The sequence below is a fragment of the Panthera uncia genome (genome assembly GCF_023721935.1).
Source record: "Panthera uncia isolate 11264 chromosome B3 unlocalized genomic scaffold, Puncia_PCG_1.0 HiC_scaffold_1, whole genome shotgun sequence".
Taxonomy (NCBI): Eukaryota; Metazoa; Chordata; class Mammalia; order Carnivora; family Felidae; genus Panthera; species Panthera uncia.
This window is the reverse complement of record NW_026057582.1, coordinates 52,549,089-52,572,850: the sequence shown is the minus strand read 5'-3', so window position 1 is coordinate 52,572,850 and position 23,762 is coordinate 52,549,089. Positions and strand designations below refer to the sequence as shown.

Below are 23,762 nucleotides of genomic sequence, written 5' to 3'. Positions count from 1 at the left end.
TCCATACAAATTTCGGGATTGTTTGTTCTAGTTCTGTATAGAATGCTGGTGTTCTTTAGACAGGTGATTGCATTGAATGTGTAGATTGCTTTGGGTAGTATTGACATTTTAACAATATTTGTTATTCCAATCTATGGACATGGATTGTTTTTCCATTTTTTTTTTTTATGTCTTCTTGAATTTCTTTCATAAGTTTTCTAATAGTTTTCAGTATAGATTTTTCACCTCTTTGGTTAGGTTTATTCCTAGGTATTTTATGTTTATTGGTGCATCTGTAAATGGGATTGGTTCCTTGATTTCTCTCTCTGCTGCTTTATTATTAGTGTTTAGAAATGCACCCAATTTCTGTACATTGATTTTATATCCTGTGACTTTGCTGAACTCATGGATCAGTTCTAGTAGTTTTTTGGTATAGTCTTTGGGGTTTTCCAGTATCATGTCATCTGTGAAGAGTGAAAGTTTGACTTCCTCCTTGCCGGTTTGGATGCCTTTTATTTCTTTGTGTTGTCTGATTGCTGAGGCTAGGACTTCCAACACTGTGTTGAATAACAGAGGTGAGAGTGGACACCCTTGTCATGTTCCTTATCTTAGGGGGAAAGCTCTCAGCTTTTCTCCATTGAGGATGATATTAGCTGTGGGTTTTTCTTTGGTATATGGCCTTTATGATCTTGAGGTATGTTCCTTCTATTCTGGCTTTCTTGAGGGTTTTTATCAAGAAACGATGCTGTATTTTGTCAAATGTTTTTTCTGCATCTATTGAGATGTAAATCTTTTATTATGTTATTCTCATTGGCATCAAGGACATGATTTATGAATGTTTCATTTAAGATGAAAACTTATTTAAGGTCTGGAAATATGTTTAATTTTTATTTTATTTATTTAAAAAAAAATTTTTTTTTTCAACGTTTTTTATTTATTTTTGGGACAGAGAGAGACAGAGCATGAACGGGGGAGGGTCAGAGAGAGAGGGAGACACAGAATCGGAAACAGGCTCCAGGCTCCGAGCCATCAGCCCAGAGCCTGACGCGGGGCTCGAACTCACGGACCGCGAGATCGTGACCTGGCTGAAGTCGGACGCTTAACCGACTGCGCCACCCAGGCGCCCCGAAATATGTTTAATTTTTAAAAATTAACTCTTTTGCATAGTTTTGGATATACTCTGACATTTATATTTTTACCAAGTTTATGTTACCTTTGAGCCTCCAGTATTTGCTTTTAACACTTTAATATTAAGTCTCTTAATGGGTGAGATCATTTTTCCTATCTTTATGTCAGATTTTCATTAAAACTTTTTCTAGCATTATATTTAACTACCAACTATGGGCAATTTAACGTATTTATACAAATGTTATTTTAGTTAAATATGTGGTTATTAGCAAAAGTTATCCTCTTAATTTCCTCACTGGTTCTGTTTTATTTTTCTGTTTCCTGCTGATTTTTTTGGCCAAACTTCTGAAAAACTCTTTTTAAATAATGCACCCATCAGGGGCACCTGGCTGGCTTAGTCAATTAAGTGTCTGACTCTTGATTTCAGCTTAGGTCATGATCTCATAGTTCATGAGATCAAACCCCACATCGGGGTCTTTGCTGCATTGCATGGAACCTACTTGGGATTCTCTCTCCCTCTCTCTCTGTCCCTCCCCTGCTTGCATGCTGTCTCTCAAAATAAACATTAAAAAAAAAAAAAAAAAACTAACATTAAATAATGTACCCAATCAATAAAATAGTTGTGGATGAACTTAAATCTATTGACCAGATTCATTTTTTAATAAATTTTAGATGAACAATTAACAAGCAGTGAAAGTGAAGATGATGAGATTTTCCGAAGAAAAAGTAAAAAAACAAAAGGAAATGTTTTAGAATCCCCACAGGTGAGTCAGTAATGACAACAATGTGATTATATAAAGGCTTTCTCCTCCCTATCTGCCCCGCCCCCACTTAAGTCTTTTTTTAAAACTTTTTATCTATTTATCTACTTTATCCAGGATGAGAAAAATGGGGAAGTTGCTTCCCCACTTCATGCTGTGAAAAAGCGCAGAGTTCCTCTAAACAGAGTAAGTAGATAATAGATAATGCATAGTAGTTCAAATTATTTTAGAGTAAATATTACAAGAAAAATATTTGTGTAGGTGAATGTAGGTGTATTTGATCTAATAGGTATATGGTTAACACAAGAATAGTAATTCCTATGTGATTGGAATTTCTGTTTCAAATTTATACTTCTTTAAAAACTATTCTTACTTTAGTCAGTACACTTCAGTTCACTAAATATCTGCTCTCTATCTACTGTGTAAGATGCTCAGGGTACTACTATAAGTATGATATCCTGGAATTGTCTAAAGTCACCTACAGTCTTAACAGGAGAGACAGATAAGTAAACAGATAATTTCAATATAATTCTTTAATAAGTGATAAAAAATTATAAGCCTTTAGCTTAGTCCTTAGGAGTTCTGGAATGTTTCTTGAAGATATAAATACCTTAGAGCATATATGGTAGTAAGCCAATGGAAAGGCTTGCCAAGAAAGCTAGCAGCTTAATGAATGACGCAAAGCAGGGAAATAGCATCTCTTTATTACTGGATTGTAAAGACAAAGAGTGCCAGGAAGTAAAATTGCAGAAAAATTTGGGTCAGTTTTGGAAGGCCTTATTCTTTCATTTGCTTACTGAATGGGTTTGAAAGAAGGAAAGAAAGGAGTTCAAGATGAGTCCCTGGTTTTTGGCTAGGGCTGTTTGGAATATGTTTCACAAATTTAGAGAAGGCAAAAAGATGATAAATTCAGTGTTGAGCATGTTTGAGTTTGAGGATTTTGTGGAATAGTGATGTGACAGTGGCAGGCATTGTCTGGCAGGACTGAATCTGCAGTTTAGGTAGAGGGCAAGTCTGAAGGCTAATGATGTTCATTTGTTATCAGTTTATAGCTATTTGATAACTAAAAGTTGAGATTAGGTAATATTGTGTATTTTAATTCTCTAATGCAATTTAGGAGAAACTGCAAAATTATTAAAAATGTTATCAGCTCATGTTTATTTTGTATATACTCCTATAACACTAGAAAAATTGCTTTAGCTTGCTACCTTAACTGGAATGTCTGACTGCCTCATCATGAATGAATTAAAATATTGACAATGCTGGTGATCAATCCATTTTAAAGTTTTTCCTGTTACTTGAAATTATTTTGGTAAACTTTTGATTGTTTTGATTGGTTTTATGTTGTTCTGAAGAGATATAGTGGTAGGCCTCATTGTCAAAATTTGTCATGGTTTTAGTCATTTCTTGGTTGGAAAGGGCTGTACGTTGATGACTGATTCTGAGAGTTATATTTATAGTCTTCATTAATTTTTGTACAGCCCTTTAGGATCTTCTAGAGGAGATAAATGAAAACTATAAGTATTCATCATATGCATTTGATGTATACTAAATTGAATGAAGACTATAGTAGTACCTAATTTAGTGTTTTAGTACTTAGCATCACTTAACTTTTAAATTCTTAAGTATTATGTATTTTTAACATGGCTTTGAGTTGTGAGAGTATTTTATTTTTCTAACAAAAAATGTTAGGTCAACTATTTAAAAAGAAAAAGAAAATAAAAGCAAAAACCTGTGAGAAATACATTAAAATACAATTCAATTATATTTTCTTATGCAAGACATTTTTTGAATTATTACAGTTAGAATTTTCATCTAGTGATGAGAGTGACAATTTTCACAAACAACATCCACAGTTAGAAGACTTCAGGGGTCATAACAGGAATGCAAACAGAGGCATCAAAGTCCAAAAGAAACAGAGTCACCTTAAGGTAAACTTTTTTCATTTTCATATATATATATGTATTTAAATATATATATACACACCCATATATCATATGTATTAATAATAAAAATTAGGTTTTACATTAGTAGATTTCTTGTTAAAATTTCTTTATAGGAAAAAATCCAAAAATTAAAAATATTTTCACTCTAATTTTACTTGTTTTACTGGAGTTAAAATCTCAAGGTGTGATAGTTTAGTTTCTTTTTATGTTTTGAAATTATCTTTCAGTGCTTTGTTATTTTGAATGACTGAATGAAGAAACTTTAGTGAAAATTTAAGATTCAAACTGAAAAAATACAGAGACAGAAATCTGAGTTTTAGATTATTTGTTTTTACAGTCAGTACATCATTTTTCTTATGTCTATGCGATACTCAAATCCTTGGAAAAGAATCCTCAGCACCTTTTTTTTTTTCCTTTTATGTTTATGAGAGGGAGAGAAGAGAGGGCAAGGGTGAGGGCAGGGGAGGGGCAGAGAGAGGGAGACACAGAATCTGAAGCAGGTTCCAGGCTCTGAGCGGTCAGCACAGACCCTGATGCGGGACTCGAATTCATGAACCACGAGATCACGACCTGAGCCAAAGTCAGACGCTTAACCGACTGAGCCACCCAGGCACCCCTACACCTTTTCTTTTCGTAATCAGCCTTTTTGTGGTGCAGTATTTTTCCTGGCAAAAATTAGCCAGAAGACTTGGGAAACTCTCTGCTTATTAAGAAACATCCAGCAAGCTGACATGCTGAGTTGTACTGTATTTTACTTACAGTAGAGTTATCAGAGGAAAATTTAAATAGGTGTGCTACTTTGGCATTTCTTCTTGAAGTTTTCTTTTTCTTTAAAGCATTGGCAAGAAATCCATTTTACAAAACTATTTCCAGTTATGTAAGAAAGTAAATTATTTTCTTAAGTGTGTTTCCTTGTTTTCTAATTTGTCACAGCTTGCAGCTAGAAAGTTTTTAGATGACGAAGCAGAACTTTCCCAAGGAGAGGCAGAGTATGTTTCATCAGATGAAAATGATCAGTCAGAAAATGAACAAGATTCCTCATTACTTGACTTCTTAAATGATGCAACTCAACTCTCACAGGATATAAATGGTAAATGATATAATGATGCTTCTTTTTCTTCTAGTTTTCAGTGCTTTTAACGTGATTATGTTTAAATATTTTAGTTTTTAAAGATCTTTGAGTTATAAAGGAAGAAAATTTGGTATGTCTGAAATATTTGGTCACTTTCATTCAAATTCTGTAATGTTTGCTTTATTTTAGACTCGGTTGCTTATAGGCTTCTGCTAATTTGATCAGATCTTACCAGAATGACCTGGTTGGCTCAGTGTCATATGTTCATTGTACAAGTAGTTAGTGACTACTGTGTGCTGGTACTGTGTAAAGTTCTTGAAAAAGCTGTATCAGTGGACAAAAATCCTTGCCCTTATGAAGCTTCCATGTGAATGGAAAGAGATAAACAGTATACACAACAGTTTACATAAAAATGAAAAAAAGAGTAAGATGAGGATTTGGAGTGGGAGGAGCTAGCAGTATTAACAATGGACATGGTGTAACTTTAAATAAGGTAATTAGGGGTAGGCTTCATTGAGAAGATGATATTTGATCAAAGATTAGAAGGAGATGAGGACTTGAGCAATGCTGAATGTTAAAAACAGGTGAGATACAAACCTAAGTTTATTAAATTTGCCAAGTAAGAGAGATCTGCTTTTGGAAAACAGTCTCTCCAAACAATGCTTGAGCAGATCTTATATATATTAATTACAGATGAGTCCAATTGGCTGTAATAGAAATAGGAAAGATTCTGGTGAGATTTTCAGTGTTCTAATCTTTCACAAATCTTGCCATTTATTTTGCTCCTGTACTCTCTGATATGTTGTAAGACAGCAAATTTTCCCAAGCTCTACTTGAGAGAAAAAAAGGTTTTAGGGGCACCTGGGCGGCTCAGTTGGTTAAGCATCCAACTTTAGCTCAGGTCATGATCTTGTACTCTCAAGTTTGAGACCCGTATTGGGCTCTGCGCTGACAGCTCAGAGCCTGGAGCATGCTTCAGATTCTGTGTCTCCTGTCTCTGCCCCTCCCCTGCTCACGCTCTCTCTCAAAAACTAAAAAAAAAAAAAACATTAAAAATTAAAAAAAAAAAAGGTTTTAGAGACTTAAGTTCTCAGTACTATGCCCTTGATACTGAAATGACTTGCAGAATAAGGTTTCTTAGTACTATGCCCTTAATGTTCAGTAACAGTGACTTTTGAAGGTTTGCAGTATTAATCTGGCGGGGAATATTGATGCAAAGACAACAAGCAATGTCCAGCTCATGGTCTGACTTATTTTAGTAGTATCACTCTAGCTTCACTGTTGAGAATGGTCTTCAGGGGAGCAAAGGTGGGAGAAGAGACCAATTACAAGTTCATTGCAGTAATCTAAGGAATGATACAGTCTTTTACCAATGTGGTAGCAGTGCCAGGGTCAGAAAGATTGGATTGTGGATACTTAGAGCTGCCAGGTTTTCCTGATGGATTTGAGAGAAAAAAGGAGTCAGTGTGTTTGGGCAACAGGAAGGACATAGTTGTTGCTGTCTTATATTAGGCAGGCTACAGGTGGAGCCCTTAGGATAGGGAGTAAGGAGATCTGAAACTCCATTTTAATTTTTTTAATTTTTCAAAAGTTATTTTTTTAATAATCTCTACACTGAGTATGGGGCTTGAACTCACGACCCCTAAATCAAGAGTTAAATGCTCTTATGACTGAGTCAGCCAGACATCCCTGAAACTCCATTTAGACATAGTGCATTTAAAATATGTAGGATTTCAGGGATGCCTGGGTGGCTCAGTTGGTTAAGCGTTCGACTTCGGCTCAGGTCATGATCATATGGTTTGTGAGTTTGAGCCTCGCATTGGGCTCTGTGCTGACAGCTTGGAGCCTGGAGCCTGCTTCTGATTCTGTGTCTCCTCTCTTTGCCCCTTCCCTGTTCATGCTCTGTGTCTCACTCTCTCTAAAAATAAACAGTAAAAAAATTTTTTTTTAAATATGTAGGATTTCAAAGTTTTTTTTTTTTTTTTTTTCCATTTGTATGACATTTGGGAAAAGGTAAAAACAGCAGGGACAGCAAATAGATTATTGTTTGTCATATGATGCATTTGTCAAGACAGAATTGTATCCTGAAGGAGGATGCATTTTATTGTATATACATTCTACCAAAAAAAAAAAAATCTAGGGGCGCCTGGGTGGCTCATTCGGTTAAGCATCCGACTTCGGCTCAGGTCACGATCTCACTGTCTGTGAGTTCGAGCCCCGCGTCGGGCTCTGTGCTTACTGCTCAGAACCTGGAGCCTGTTTCAGATTCTGTGTCTCCCTCTCTCTCTGACCCTCCCCCGTTCATGCTCTGTCTCTCCCTGTCTCAAAAATAAATAAAACGTTAAAAAAAATTAAAAAAAAAAATCTATAAAACAAAAAAAGTCTCTGAAAGCTCCTAGATCCTGAGTCCTTCTAAATAAGAAACTAGAAGTAAAGTCTCACTAAGTTTATAGGGATTTAGCATGAGTAAGGAGTGGATAGGTAATCAGGAGGATACCTAGTAGTTGATAGCTATGCTATGGAATGGAGGGAAGGGGAATATTATTCAAAGAAAAAATTATACATCTTGTTCCAAGCAGTGCGGTCATTAAATTAGTGTTAGCCTTGAAAATAACCTAAGTTGATTAATTTAATCACTCCAAAAAATGTAATGGAAAATGAGAGACAAAAATAAAATTGCTCTCTGATTATAACCCTGAAAGTACACATAAATAGAAACTCATGTGTTTCCCAGTTTTTGCTTGACAGCAAGTTATGAAACGACCTTACCTCCTAGCTGTGTCTTTTGATGTCTTTAAGCATATGTTTTCTTTTTTGCCTGGATGTCTTATGTTTTATTTAGTACTTTCTGTAAGTCAAGTACAGTCCTCAGATTTTCATACACATTTATTTTTCATGAAAAGACACTACCTTAATACTCATTTTCAGAGCTAAGGCAGAGAGCTTAAATGAATTGTCACAATCATGCAACCAGATGGTCTGATTTTGAAGGCAAAACTAACTTTACAGTTTTTAATAATTGTTTTTAAACTTGTTTCGATATACATTAAATATCTTTTGTATAAAATAATTCTGCAGGTTTGAATTATGTGAATTTGGAATAGGTCAAAGTTAAATACTCTACTGGTTTTCATTTAAATAATTCTGCTACTTGAAATTCTTACTATCTTTACACAGATTCTGAAATGAGAGCTATTTACATGAAGTCTTTGCGTAGTCCACTGATGAACAATCGGTATAAAATGGTCCGTAAGAAGCATAACAACATAAATATTTTCTCACAGGTATGAACTATAGAAATACAGTGGAGAATTTCCTGATGGTAATGTTGAGATATGTTCCTGTTAATGAAGTCTCCATTTTGTTTCTAGTACTGGACTGTCAGAGCTATTTGGGATAATTTCTGCTCTGACTCAGAAAGGTGGACTAGATGAATTCTCAGAATCCCTTTTAGTCCTAATTTGATCAAATTACCCTATCTTTAATTTGAGCTAATTAGAATATACTGTTGAATTGGTTTCCAATTAGGAGAATATTTAAAAGAAGTGAATGGAATTTAATCATGAGTTACATTTTTATTTCTTATTTTTTCTTTTATTCTTTTATTTGTCTTAAAAATTATTTTTTATAAAGATGTTATTTTCTAAAATTATAGATTATTTTTGATTTATGGACAACATTTTCACATTAGTCTTCTTTGTTAATAAATTGCCAGTATTCAGCTTGGTGTAATGTTCGTATCTCTGTACTTCCATTGTGTTTGTTATGTAGCCCTTATCACATTGTTTATAAATTGTTTATTTTTCTGGCTACCTACAAGAGACTGTACATTTCTAGAGAGTAAATCATTCTTTTTATAACCCCAGTCTCCCCATTTTTTTCCATAAAGCATATACTCAGTATTATGGTAGTTGAGCACAAGTGACTGAATTAATGAAGTAAGTGAAATAATCATAAAGATTTCATGTACTTAAAAGAATGTTAAATACATACTGATTTTATGAAAGAAATTTATAATATGCTAATTTGTATTTTTACTGTAGATTCCTGAGCAAGACGAAACCTATTTAGAAGACAGTTTTTGTGTTGATGAAGATGAGTCTTATAAAAGTCAATCAAGTGAAGAAGAAGTGTATGTTGATTTTAACATAATAACTGAAGATTGCCTTGCAAGTGGGAGCAAAAACTATAGAACCAGACGTGCAGTAAAGCTAAAACAAATGGAGATGAGGCAAAATTGTGCACGTTCAAAAAAAAAATTATCCAGAATTATTTTACCCGGTGACTCGAGTGAGGAAGAAAACAATGTAAATGATAAAAGAGAATCCAGTCTTGTGGTTAACCCAAGCACTGTTAATAAGAGCAAACAGCAGGACCATTGTGTCAATAGAGTGCCTTTTGGGTCTTCATTGCAGTCCAAGGACCATTCTGATCCAACTGTTAATCAGTCACCAAAGCAGAGAGGACAGATACCTCTCACTTTAAAAGATGCAGTTTCTGATGTCTCAGACCTCAAACCTCGGAGCTGTAATAAAATTGAACGTACTTCACCACCATTCCCTACTGTTGATTCACAGAAAGACTGTAGAAAATTTCCAATTCATTTGAAGGTATGAATCAAATTAGAGAAAAAAGCCTTATGTTTACCGAAAGGGTTTTTTTTGTCGTTTTGCCTTTTTAAGTTTATTTATTTATTTGTTTAAAGTAATCTCTGCATCCAATGTGGGGCTTGAACTCACAACCCCAAGGTCCAGAGTCACATGCTCTTCTGACTGAGCCAGCCAGGAGCCCCTGTTGTTTTGCTTTCTTTTGTGTTTTGTATTAAATAACTAGGTCAAACAAAAATTACCAAGTGGTGAAATTCTTCAAACAAGAAAATAGCACGCTAAATTATATTGATAATTTGTATAAGGATGCGTAGGTTTTAATTTTTTTAATGTTTATTTATTTTTGAGAGAAAGAGGGTGGGGGAGGGGCAGAGAGAGGGAGACAGAATCCCAAGGAGGCTTCACACTGTCAGCATAGTGCCCACTGTCAGTGTAGTGCCCTATGTGAGGCTTGAACCCACAAACCGTGAGATCATGATCTGAGCGGACATGAAGAGTCAGAGGCTTAACCAACTGAGCCACTCAGATGCGCCTTTAGGTTTTAATTTTTTAAGTGTGATCACAGTTTTCTTAGTAAAACTCTGTAAGGAAACTTGCTAGTTTTATGAAAAGGAGATAGGAAAATAGTCTTCCTACAAGATAAAATTAACAGAAATTACATGCTCAGAACTAATTCCCCACAGATTAACTTTTCTTTTCCCCACTGAAGGCTTCAGATATGTAACTGTCTTTATTGAGGAGAAGAGTTAGGGACACTACCTGATTTCCTTCGTTTAAATTTCTCTTTTTAGAATGGCTAAGTATTCCAGTTTCCTGCTTCTCCTTGTCTTATTAGTGCTGAAATAATCCATCCCTAAAACCACTTTTAGTTTTTAAGAGTTTATAGTTCTAGGGGCTTATAGTTTAATAAGTTTATAGTTATAGTAGTTAAATAGGGGTTAATTAAAAGTTTAGTAACAGGAATCCCTTACCTGTATATAACTGATTCCTTTCCTTGATTGTCATCTTGGAGTGAGACCCAGACCTAACCTTCTATTTCTCTGTAGTATTCGGGTGTTTCAGGCCATTGTGCTGTAGCAACATGCTTCAGTGTTGACCCAGGGGCACTTAAATTGAAGTTTACAGTTTTAAATTGTCCCCAGGCTTTTTTGCACAAAGTTATTTCTTCAAGACATACTTAGGATAAGGTTGACTAGGTTAAGTCTTGTAATAGATTGGGGAAATAGAGGCTACTTCATTTCTCTGAGCCTCAGTATCCTCAACTGTAGTATAAAGATAGTAATCCCAAGGGTCAAGGTAGGTAATATGGTCCCAGATTCATGATGGTTCAACTTACAATTTTTTGACATTATGATGGTGTGAAAGCAATATGCATTCTGTAGAAACCATACTTCAAATATTGAATTTTGATCTTCTCCTGAGCTAGCAACTTGCGGTATGATACCCATCATGTTGGCAGCCACAGTTCCCAGTCACATGGTTACAAGGGCAAACAGCTGATACACTTAGAACTTTTATGTACTCATACAGCCATCCTGTTTTTCACTTTCAGTACAGTATTCTGGAAATTACCTGAGATATTCAACACTTTCTTATAAAATAGGCTTTATATCAGATGATTGCCCAGCTATAGGCCAGTATAAGTGTTCTGAGCACAATTAAGGCAGGCTACGCTTTGCTAAGCTATGATGTTTGGTAGGTTACTTTAAATGCATTTTCTACTTATGATTTTTTTGACTTATGATGGGTTTATTGGGAGGTAATCTTATTATAAGTTGAGAAAGATCTGTCTATGAACAGTACTTTGAAAACCACTAAGCACTAGCTACATTTCTACGTTGGCATGCTCTAACTAAAAACTGGATTCAGGCTAGTAATACTTTGGGGACTGTGAAAAAAGACACATATATTTTTACAGAAATGTGTTTTAAATTTTCTTCTGTTACCCTATGATTCCATGTAGTATGATTCTTCTCACTTGAAATTAGGAGGGGAAGAATTTGAGGTAGTTTTGAGAAGACAGAAAATAGACTATCTTGTAGAAAACTGTTAGATATATAAAAAAAAGTTAACATCTATTTTGTCATGTATATTGCAAACAGTATTCCATGTCAGTCATTTGCCTTTTTGTTTATTTATGGTGGTTTGTGCCATAGGTAAAGGTAACTTTTTTATTCAGTCTCAATTTTTTCTTTACGGTTCCTGAACTTCAGTGTCATGTTTAGGAAGCCATTTTCTACTTCAGAATAACTAAGTAGTTCCAGTACTTTTGTTTTGATCTTTAGTACCATTTTTTCCTTTACTACATTTATTTTTTGCTTTTTGGAATTGAATACTGAATTATTTTAAAGATTATTTTCTGAATGATTAGGATTTCTATCTTTAGCTTAGGATATAGAAAATTGGAAAGAGTGCTCTTCCATCCTAGTAACAACAAAAAAGCCGGATAGTCTCCAGAGTCATGGTTTTATCTGAAACTATTATGGAGCTGAGGGTGTAGGACAACCAATTGGTCTCATTTCTAAGGAAAGACAAGTGTCTCCAAAGAGAGACTTATTGATTTGGGACATTCCCTGGGCTCTGTATAATTTGGTAAGAGGAATTGAGCTAAACCTTTAATAAATTGCAAAAGGCAGTGAACCAGCATGAGAGTTTAGAACCCCTGGGAATTGCAGACAAAAGGGGAGTTCATAACCTTTTGAGGGCTCTTCTCCATAGACTCATTGGGTGTTCACAGGAAAGATTGAGAATCAGAGAAAGCCTCCCTTGCTGATGCCATGGCTTGGGGGAAGTGACCAGCAATTATTGTGGAAAGGCAACAAACCCCATCTGGTTCCTTCTACCGTATTTCCCCTATAGAACAAAAAGCTTTAAGCTGCTGGGGATTACCAGCAGACCTTATAGCTATTCCTCAGGGCCTAGGTGAAGAAGACCCTTTACAGATGGAGGAAGGCAAGAATTAAAAAATGTTCTGTACCTGAGACAGGGGCATGAAAACATCTTGGGCCTAGATCATTAGCTATCTCCAGCCCTGGGAAGGGAGGGCAGGATCACTGTAAAGGTCCTGTTTTGGGAACTGACGGACACAAGTCCTGCTCAGGCTGAAGTAGAATAGAACTTACCCTCTCCTCCTGCCCTGCCACCATGCCACCCCATGCACCTAGCATTCCCTCCAACTAGGCTAGCAAGCACTTAGTAACATAAAAGCAGTCAACTGCTGAGAGGAAGACAAGAGTATGAGGAAAGAACCTCTCTAAGGTACAAGGAAACAGAGAAGATCGAAAGCTGAGAGAACGTTTGGAAAAATCATCTGACAAACCTTGTCCCACCCTAAATCCAAATAACACTATGGGAGTTTGAAGCCTCTGGTTGTACCTAGGGTAATCATAGCAATAAACCCAAACTCATCTCAACCTTTGACTAGACCATGATCCCTGGGATCATGACCTGAGCTGAAAGCAAGAGTTGGACGCTCAACCACCTGAGCCACCCAGGCACCCCAGATGAAGAATATCTTTAATGAGCCCATCAATAGACTTAATACAGCCACAGAAAGAACCAAGAAACTTAAAGCTAGGCCTGTAGAAATGACGCAGTATGAAACACAAAGAGTGAAAAACAGAATGGAGCATCCAAGAGCTGTAGGATTGTATCCTATAGTCTAAGATACATGTAATTGGAATTAAGAAGTGAGGAAAGGATAGAAAGTGTATTTAAACAGTCAATGGCTGAGAATTTTCCAAAGTTAATGAACACTGGCAAATGAGTATGTGAGTCTGTTTTGAGGTCTTTTTGGTATATACCTAGGAATGGAATTTCTGGGTCATACAGTAATTCTCTTTAACTTTTGAGGAATCGCCAGTTTTCCACAGCGGCTGCACTATTTTACATTCCCACCAGATATGTATGTTCCAGTTTTTTTCACATTCTAACAACGTTTATTTTACTGTTTTATTTTGTTTTTAATTTTAGCCATTCTACTAGGTGTGAAGTGGTAGCTTGGTCCTTCATGTATATAGTCACTTCGGTCATACTGAAGGAAGAAAAAAAGAGTTAAAAAAAAAGGAAATAATATTATCAGTAAGAAAAAATCAACTTCAGGTGTTAGAAGTTTTTGGCACTAATATATATTTAACCTGATACCAATATTTTCCACCTTTGCAGGTTGGTAGTGCCCTGGAGGATTCTAGCACGTCAATGGCATACTGTTCCAACTCAAGACCACATTTGTCTGGCACACATGCTTCTCTTAGACTTCCACAGGAAGGCCAAAAAACTTGTATTCTTGTAGATAGTTGTGAAATCACTTCTGGTTCTGAAGTAATTTCTTCCTTAAGAGCAGTTCATGGCATTCACGTAGAGGTCTGTCCTCTAAATGGCTGTGATTACATTGTGAGTAACCGCATGGTGGTAGAAAGGAGGTCTCAGTCTGAGATGTTAAATAGTATCAATAAGAACAAACTCATTGACCAGATCCGGTACCTACAGAGCATGTTTGAAAGAATATGTGTGATTGTGGAAAAGGACAGAGAAAAAACAGGTTTGTGTTTTTAAATGTTTTTGTTTATAAGGCTATAAAGGAACTCAGCTATTATTTAGTTCACTCTTCTACTGTCAGGATGTGGAAAACTCTTAAAATATAAATACCTGACTCATAAATGTTACTTCATACTTATACAAAGCCATGCTTTTCATTAGTCATTGTGTTTATGTTTTTGTTTTTGTTTCGTAAATAGGTTTCTTTCTGTATTTTTTTACTCATTGTGTTTAAATGAGTTTGAGAGTTGAAGGGTGAGAAACTGAAGGCAAGTGAACCAGTATGTCTTTTTTTAGGAGCCCCAGAAAGGATTAGCACCTTTCAGGCAGCAGTGGGAAAAGGGACAAGGATTCAGGGGGTTTAGGAGGTAGGATTAGCAGTAGTTGGTGAAAGGAGGCAAGAATTACTTTTTTTTTTTTTTTTAGGTTTATTTATTTTGAGACAGCGTGAGAGCTCCAGTGTGTACATGCACACACGAATGGGGAAGGTGCAGAGAGGGAGAGAACCCCAAGTAGGTTCCACGCTACCAGCATGGAATCTGAAGCAGACCTCAATCCCACAAACCATGAGATCATGACCTGAGTTGAAATCAAGAGTCTGACGCTTGACTGACTGGGCCACCCAGGCATTCCAAGAATTACTCTTCTGTGTTGACCAGTTTCTTGGTCACTGGGCAGTTAGGTAGTGGTGCTCTTTATTGAAATTATGAATATTAGAGAAGAGCAGATTTGAGGCACAAGGGGTGTTCAGTTGAACACACTAAGTTCTTATTTGGTAGCTCAAATAGGTGCATAGGAGCTTCAGTTAGGGGATTTCTATGGCTCATATTTAATTATAGGTGGAGCCCTGAGGATGGTGTAAAGGTCATGGAATATGGAATCAGAAGACACTGAGTTCTGGTGTCACTACAGCTATGTGATGTTGCATTGACAAATCACTCCCTCTGAGGGATTAATAATATACTTGTCCTATTCATCTTTCGATGTTATGAGGATTATGTGAAATCATATAGGCAAATGCCACTATGGAAGAGTTCAAGAATTATACAGTCATAACAGGATATAGTAAAAGAAGATAGCATAGTTTATGTAAAACATTGGTTTGGTAATTGAGCATTATACCTTTTTATCCCCATGCTGTCACTGGTAAACTGGCCTTGGATAAGTCACACTTTCAGTAACCAAGTTTTTTTCTTAGTTTTATTTTATTTGACAAGTGAGGGCTTTATATTCAGTGATCTCTTGGGTTCTCTTAGTGCTAAAATTCTATAATTTCTTCTTCACCAACATATCCTTTATAAAGGAAATAAATTTGGAATAAAGAGAAAAGTAACATTGCAAAAGTTACGGGGGGGGGGGGGGAAGTTATGTAAAAAGTTTTGTTTTTCCATAATGAAAAGTGCCCCTAAAATGATAGAGGGTAGAATATGGAAAGAAATGAATGGGAAAGGTAAGGAAGTAAATTAAGAGGCAAGAGTTAAAGATGACATTAAAATGGGTATGCAGGGTTTTGAGTTATTCTTAGAATAAATACGTAAGATTTTGTATCAAGCCAATACTTGAGTTATTTATCAGTTGTAGCATTATGAGGAATTGTAGAGATAAGTAATATGGTCTTGGTCTTCATGAATGAATTATCTAGGAATATAAGCTCTCCTCTGCCTACTCATCTTACTATTTGATACCAACTGAAGACACTTATAAAGATAGTTCTTATTTTAACTCCCAGGTATTTGAGAGTCACTTTAAATCTTTACTAGTAGGGTTTCTCATTAGCATAATGTGGCACTAATTTGCTTAATGGTCGTAGATCTTGGGATTTTAATATATAGTATTAATGATTCTACTTAATGTAAGTTACTCACGTTTGCATTTTCCTAAATATGAAATATTTAGGAGACACATCCAAGATGTTTAGGAGAACAAAGAGCTACGACAACTTGCTGACTACCTTAATTGGGGCCGGAATCCGAGTTCTTTTCAGTTCCTGCCAAGAAGAAACTGCAGATTTGCTAAAGGAACTGTCTTTAGTAGAACAAAGAAAGAATGTTGGTATTCATGTTCCAATAGTGGTGAACAGAAATAAATGCGAAGCACTTCAGTTTTATCTAAGTATTCCCAATATAAGTTATGTAACTGCATTAAATATGTGTCACTGGTTTTCTTCTGTGAGAAAGATGACTAACAGGTATGTCAGTCTTAATATTTTTAAATGGTTACTGTAAAATGATTCTTAGAACTACTTCATAGAAATTTTATTTAAAAAACTAAACATGTATAGTGCGTATTAGAGTATCTCATTCAGTAAAGACTTTTTGCTTCCCAATGTTACAGTCACTGCATGAAGTTGAGGACGTTAATGGAGGGAAAAGATAGGCACCGCCTTTGGGGAGCTTAGAGTCCTCTGAGAGCTAGACAGCGCTTGTATTTGATCTTGCATTCTAACATTTCTGGGCTGTTTAGTTCTAGAAGTAGAAAAATATCACAGTGTAGATTTTACTAGTTTTTGATTATTATATTGCTTGAAAAGGAAAATTTTAGAAAATGGATTATTTTAAATTAAAGGCCCAGGTAAGATGTTGAAATTGTTATAAGTGACTTTGAATATAGGGAATAAGTATGTTTTATTTAAACCATGCTAAGGACATATTAACTAGATGTAAAATGCTTAGAAGAAATGCTTTTCTTAAAGGCTTATGTTTGGTGTTCTTTAAGCAAGTAAGAATATTGTGTTAAGTCAAAAAGTTCTAATTTATTTTTCAGCTCACCTCAAGAAATCTCCACATGTGCACAAGTAACTCATCAGAAGGCTGAGGAGATCTATAGATATCTTCACTACGTATTTGACATGCAAATGTTACCAAATGGTCTTAACCAAGGGAGACTACAATCTGATGCATAATGATACTGCTCAAGGTGCGGTTATGAAAGAACTCTCACAATACTAAATGCATTTCAATAATCATTGCTGTGGTCTGTGATAATCAGTTTAAAATATGTAAAATAATATTCCCACATCTGTTTTATGTGGTGTACATTTTTATTTATATAGATTATAAATTATTTTAAAAGAAAACCTGACGTTCAGTAATCATTTTCATTAACTAGATTATGAAACACATTCTTTTACTGAAAAAAAAAAAAAAAAAGGTTTACTGAAGGAGCTATTAAGAAAGTAAAAGCGAGCGCCTGGGTGGCTCAGTCGGTTAAGCATCCAACTCTTGGTTTGGCTCAGGTCATGATCTTGCGGTTTGTGAGTTCGAGCCCCACATTGGAGCCTACTTGGGATTCTTTCTCTCTGCCCCTCCCCTGCTTGTGCTCTCTCTCTCTCTCAAAATAAATAAACTTAGAAGTAATAGAGTTAGAGACATATTTTAGAATTTTTCTAAAGATTATAGTACTGTGGTTGCCATTTGTTAGCATTAATAGGTTGAGGTGTCTGCCACCAACTTAGTGGTCGTAATTTTTCCTATATATAAATCATAATATCTAGAATATTTTCAATGTCCTGAATCTACCTATATATTGGATAAGGGCAGTGTGTATATGTGTGTGTGTGTGTGTATAGGGCAGTAGCTGTATTGTGAGATAAATGCTCTAGTAATTAGTAGAGTTGGAAATTTAACTGAGTATGTTCATCTTACCAAAAGTGTCTCAATCAAGTACAGTCAGATCCTGTTATTATGAACTTCACCTTACATACACTTTTTTTTGTTGAAATACCATATTCAAAGAAGTGGGATATTGGCTTAGATTTGGGAAATTTAGTATAGATGAGCTGTTGAATAGGGACTTCGTTGTGCCCGTAACAGTGTATCTGTGATATTATTAATATTTTAAGACAGACATCTCCACGTTTATATCTGCAACATCTGAGGCCCTTCTTTCTAGTCAGTCTAGTGCTAATGCAGCCTTTAACTATGGATTCCCACCCCCACCGACACCCCCATTTAGAGTTTATTCTGTTTGTCTTATTTTTTCTTGCTACACTGTAGGGTAGGTGAACCAACATCACAGCGGAGAGGTCTCCTTGCCTTAGACTTGGCAGGGGCTTCAGAGTTCATCTAAATCAAATTGCTTTTTTTCTTATCAGGTGATTGAAGTGAGGCCCACAAACAAGTGACTTACTCAAGTTTACTGGGAAATCCAGAACCAGAACCCAGGAACTAGATACAATTATTTTTCACTAAAAAGTTATTCTAATTGTAAACATAGCTTCCTTGGGGTAGTATAAATTCTTAATTTTTCTGAGACTAGCAGATTTCATAGTTTTGCTATTCAATAATTCTGTCAAAGCCAGAGAGAAAAGAAGTTCTAGAAGTTGTTGGCTGATGTGCAGCTATTGATTTATTTCTCAGGCTTAAATTTACCCTTTAGTATCTTGCTTTGCTATAATGGACTGGACTTTTTGAATATTTCTACCTACAGTGAGCATGATTTAAGCTTTGTCAGTAGAAGGAAGAAAGGGGCTTCTTTCTTGTTCCAGTATGTTGTTTTGCTGCTTCTTGTTCCTCTTACATGGGGTTAGCGGTGCATGTGGGTGGGGACATTTGGTGGTTCTCTGCCTTACCTCAGCAAATTCACATTGACTTGGGCAGATGACCACCTTGCAGCATCTCCCATGCAGACAACAGTGTGCTCAAATTCTTTGTGTCCACCCATCAGACAAAATATAAGTTAACATGGTATGAGGGACATAACCTAGAGGATTTCACTTACTTATGCTTGCTGTGTACAGAGATTTATCCATATTTAAGCTGCAATAGCCTTCATACTCTTACTGGTAGCACTGAACTTTCAGCCCTGCTGATGATTAATCTTTAAGCGCGCTTTCAAGTGTCCTTTGGAGGTTACTTCAACCCTTCCTAGCATAACTTATGTTCTGATGGGACTAACCAGGTACCTGGCAGGTGGGATACAATAAAACTGACTAGGAAGGACATTGAAGCAGTTCCAATAGGACACAGGGAATTTGGGGGAGGAGGGCCACACTCTTTGGTTTGTATTAAGTCTGTGCTGCATCAAAATTATCCCTTTGTTTCTCAGTATAACTACCTTCTAACTCCTTAAAAGGAGTTAACGTTAACATTATCCATTAACAATAAGCAGCATGGTATTATACCAAATACTGGCAACTTAAGTTCTACAACAGTATTTCACTCTGAAATAATCCCTCATTTGTTCCATCCATCCACAAAGACATCTAAAAGTCTTTGTGGCAGAAACAATTATGATCTCAGTCTAACTGTAATATTCTTGTAAAATCTTATGTTTCTATAAATCCTATAGTTTTATAAACTGACTAAATTCTTAAAAAAAATTATGTTTTACTAAAAGTTCTGGCATTTTTTTGAAGAAACAAGCTGAACCAATAACAAAATGCCTGTTTAATTTTAATGATCCAGCAAAATACAAATCCAAATGTTCTAAAAGCAAAATTTATTTGAACAATCTAACTGGAGAGAAAGGGTAAGTGAATATATACTGTAACCAGAGGAGAAATATTCTGTCAAATTTTAAAACAGAATGACAGAATAAGCTAAAGTTTATTTCCAAAGGAGCTGTCTGAAAGGAGGAAAATAATGTTTGATTAAGACATGGCATATTAACTTGACTCTTTATAATGGTAGATCAATTACGTGAACGTCTAATCCAGTCTTTTTAATACTAAGGCCAAATGTAAACTATGAATGTCTGCATATGTAAATAAGGCTTAATGTGACAAAATTTATTCTCTGATTCTACCTAATAAAAGTACTAAATTTACATAGGTTTCATAGCTGTGCCAAAGATAAGTTTTAAGGAAAAAATCAAGTGGTAACAAATGCTAATACAGTTGTCATGAATTTGTAGCCAGCAATACAGTCTACTTTTTATTTCCCCTCCCCTACCCCTTAAGGGTAGCAACATTTTCTTGGGAGCTTTTTAAAAAAATCTGTTTAGGACATGATTTTCTTAAACAGATGCTTAAGAGAGACTTATCTAGAATATTTTAATGTTCAAAAAACAGAAATATACAAGTATGTATACAAGCAAAACAATTTTCCTTATATTTTAGTAACCTATATCAATGAACAGCATTCTACAGAAGGATGTTTTACTCTGAATACAAACACCTAAAACCTTTGAGAAGGAATCCACAATTTCATATGAAGGCACATTATAAGGAAAATAATATGTATTCCAAAAAAAGATATAAATACACTGTGTGCTTCTTGACAAAAATCCTGGAAATATTTTCTCATTTATACTATGCAGAATCAGAGTTTGAAAAATAATAATCTTTCTCTTCTTCATCTAAAGACTCCATAGCATTGGTGAAAAGTTTTCCAATACCAGAGTGTTCTCCTAATTCTGTAAAGAGAAATTTAATAAAAAAGATTAATATACTTCTAAAAGTAATTTCAATGAAATTGAAAATAATGAGAAACTGAATAGGTCTGCCCACTTGCAAGCAGCTAATTTTAGTACCATGTGAATAAAGAGACTATCTTACAATAGAACTGAGCTACCAAAGAAAGATACAAATAAATTACCTTTGTTATACAGAGTTTTTTTCCTTGATGTTGGAGTTGAAAACTCAGTTTCAACCTGTAAGAGAGTTCATGTTAATAGCTAAATAGTACCTCCTGTGAATTCTGCCTCAAACATAAACAGAATAAGCTTGCTTCATCCCCTGAGTACCTCGAACACATGCCTATAACAATACCTAATCACATAAGTATCTGTGAAACATCTAATTCTCCTTTAAGTTGAATTTATCCACAGAAAGAATACTTCTTCAGTGTTATTTCCCACTGCCGGCAAACTATAAGAAAATATTACAAACTAATGCTAATGCTATAGAGGTTACAAGATAGTCTATGGGCCTCTGACAGTTGCCAAAATCTAGGTACTCATTCCATTCCATGACACTAGCAAAACTTAAATTGTTGATAGACAAGTTTTAAGTGTATGATTGAGACTTACTACATCAGTGCTTTTAAACTATTGGCCATGGCTGGCTATCTTTAAAAATGAAAAGGAATAGAATAGAAAATATGACAGGGCATATTCACTGTATTAAGAGTAAATATTGTTGAAACTTTCAAGATACACTCGTGTTCAGATTGTGACGTAAATGTACTTTGAAATGAGTTAAAACACTATTATATCATTTAGCTCTCAAGATCATTCAGTGACATTAAATCAATATGATTCCCACACTGATGGTACATTTTACTCATATATGAACAAAACGAGATTAGAAAGTTCAAGTAGCTTATTATAAAGCTGTATGGTCAGTCAGATCTTGAAATAAAAATTTTTTGACACTAAATCCTTTGCTCTTTCTATCCTCATGCATTGACTAAAATATGAGTCAATGAAAAAATAGGACTAAATCACAAAGATACCATAGTTTGGTAGGCTACTCAAATTATGACCCATTAAGAAAAACAAAGGCCCAGTAGTGCTTAGGATGATGTCAGAAATGCAGAGAAATAAAAATTATTAATAGGAATAGTCCTTATAGATCTATCCATATGAACTTTTCATCATTATGCAGACAGAACAGACTGAATGGATTAGGATCTTGCTACCACTCAGTATGGTCCATGGATCAGCAACACAGACACCTGGATTTGGTGAGAAATGCAGAAATCTCAAATCTGCTGGATCAGAATCTGGTGTTTAACAAGATCCATAAGGGACTTCTATGCACATTAAAGCTTGTGAAAAAACTGTCAAAGCAGCCTAACTTCACACTGGCAAAATAGGAACTAGAAGCCAAACAAGTCTTTCTTACTATGTTGATTCCAGGTCCTCTGCAACAAACCAAAATTTCATTCTCATAAGGAATGTGAGACTGGAAAAAGAGAATCTAAGAAACATGGAATCTGTCTACACCTTCAATTTTAGAGATTTCTTTTGAAGAATTTAGTCTCCAGGATGATTTTAAACCAAACTGCCCAGAAGTGTCTACCATTTCCTATGGACAAATGAAACCCATAAAGATTGGATGTGATTATGTAATGCCAATGTTTAGTTTAGAAACTCTGAGAAGAATTATACTGCATGCATGCTACAGTAACAGTATTTCAACATGGGCGAGGGAGGAAGAAATTGCCATAACCTGATCAGAAGGAATATACAATCAGGAGAAAAGGTGGTCTTCAACATTTTTACCTCCATAAATTGTATTTCTCTAAGATTAACTACTTTGAGAGCAAGGACTTACATAACTTAAAACTCCACAATTTCTATCAATATATCAACAGATGTGATGAATAAATGAATACTTACTGTTTTTTTTCTTGATATTGCCCCAGACAATGCCACCTTTACTTTTATGTTCTTTTTGCATACGAAAAACATATTTATCACAGTCATCCCTGTTTGAATACAAAATAGTTTTGTCAACATTATCATATTTCTATTCACAGGTTGAACAGCAGTTGACCAAATTAAAATGTGTTCCAAGCTTTATTTAAAAAAATTTTTTTAGCATTTATTCACTTTCGAGAGACAGAAAGAGAGCATGAGTGGGGGAGGGGGCAGAGAGAGAGGGAGACACAGAATCTGAAATAGGCTCCTGGTTCCGCGCTGTCAGCACAGAGCCCAATGTGGGGCTCGAACTCTTGAACTGCAAGATCACGACCTGAGCCAAAGTCGGACGCTTAACTGACTGAACCACCCAGGCACCCCTCCAAGCTTTTCTAAAAAGTGTATTTTCTGGGGGGCGCCTGGGTGGCGCAGTCGGTTAAGCGTCCGACTTCAGCCAGGTCACGATCTCGCGGTCCGTGAGTTCGAGCCCCGCGTCAGGCTCTGGGCTGATGGCTCGGAGCCTGGAGCCTGTTTCCGATTCTGTGTCTCCCTCTCTCTCTGCTCCTCCCCCGTTCATGCTCTGTCTCTCTCTGTCCCAAAAATAAAAAACGTTGAAAAAAAAAAAAAAGTGTATTTTCTGGGAAACAAAAGCAAAAATAAACTATTGGGACTATATCAAAGTAAATAGCTTCCCCCTCCCCGCCCCCCCACCCCCGGCAAAGTAGATAGCTTTTGTACAGCAAAGGAAACCATCAACAAAACTAAAAGGCAACCTATGGAATTGGAGAAGATATTTGCAAATGACATATCCAACAAAGGTTTAGTATCCAAAATATATAAAGAACTTATAAAACTCAACACCCAAAAAACAATCCAATTGAAAAATGGGCAAAAGAAATAGACATTTTTTCCAAAGAAGACATCCAGATAGCCAACAGACACATGAAAAGCTGCTCAACATCACTCATCCAGGAAATACAAATCAAAACTACAATGAGACAGCATCTTACACCTGTCAGGCTAAAATCAGGGGTGTCTGGGTGGCTCAGTCAGGTGTCTGACTTTGGCTCAGGTCATGATCTCGTGCTTCATGAGTTCAAGCCCTGAGTTGGGCTCTGTGCTGACAGCCCGGAGCCTGAGATTCTCTCTCTCCATCTCTGCCCTTGTCCTCATCTCTCCCTCAAAATAAATACACTTTAAAAAAAGAAAAAGAAAATGGCTAAAATCAGCAACACATGAAACAACAGGTGTTAGGATGTAGAAAGGGGGGAATCTTGCACTTTTAGTGGGAATGCAAATTGGTGCAGCCATTCTCGAAAACAAGAGCCTCCTCAAAAAGTTAAAACTTGAACCATCCTATGATCCAGCAATTGCACTACTAGCTATTTAACCAAAGAACACAAAAACACTAATTCAAAGGGATACATGT

At 35.8% G+C, this 23,762-nt stretch overlaps 2 protein-coding genes across 7 annotated transcripts in view; one reads left to right on the top strand and one right to left on the bottom strand.

Annotated features, from left to right (window-relative positions):
• Positions 1-22,132, top strand: part of FANCM (FA complementation group M) — a 69,771-nt gene extending 47,639 nt beyond the window's left edge. Inside the window, exons 15-24 of one of the 2 annotated variants that reach the window (XM_049612842.1) lie at positions 1,780-1,871; positions 1,986-2,054; positions 3,671-3,799; positions 4,748-4,904; positions 8,064-8,170; positions 8,930-9,496; positions 13,658-14,033; positions 15,926-16,217; positions 16,793-16,945; positions 21,830-22,132. In XM_049612842.1, the coding sequence (XP_049468799.1) occupies positions 1,780-1,871; positions 1,986-2,054; positions 3,671-3,799; positions 4,748-4,904; positions 8,064-8,170; positions 8,930-9,496; positions 13,658-14,033; positions 15,926-16,217; positions 16,793-16,931 (1,928 nt within the window). In that variant the 3' untranslated portion in view covers positions 16,932-16,945; positions 21,830-22,132. Of the gene's footprint in view, positions 1-1,779; positions 1,872-1,985; positions 2,055-3,670; positions 3,800-4,747; positions 4,905-8,063; positions 8,171-8,929; positions 9,497-13,657; positions 14,034-15,925; positions 16,218-16,792; positions 17,139-21,829 lie in introns of those variants that run through there. The other variant, XM_049612841.1, reaches the window with a different exon arrangement.
• Positions 19,452-23,762, bottom strand: part of MIS18BP1 (MIS18 binding protein 1) — a 56,843-nt gene continuing 52,532 nt past the window's right edge. For 4 of the 5 annotated variants that reach the window (XM_049612843.1, XM_049612846.1, XM_049612845.1 and 1 more), the window contains one exon: positions 22,263-22,401. In XM_049612843.1, the coding sequence (XP_049468800.1) occupies positions 22,281-22,401 (121 nt within the window). In that variant the 3' untranslated portion in view covers positions 22,263-22,280. Of the gene's footprint in view, positions 20,384-20,565; positions 20,621-22,262; positions 22,402-23,762 lie in introns of those variants that run through there. The other variant, XM_049612848.1, reaches the window with a different exon arrangement.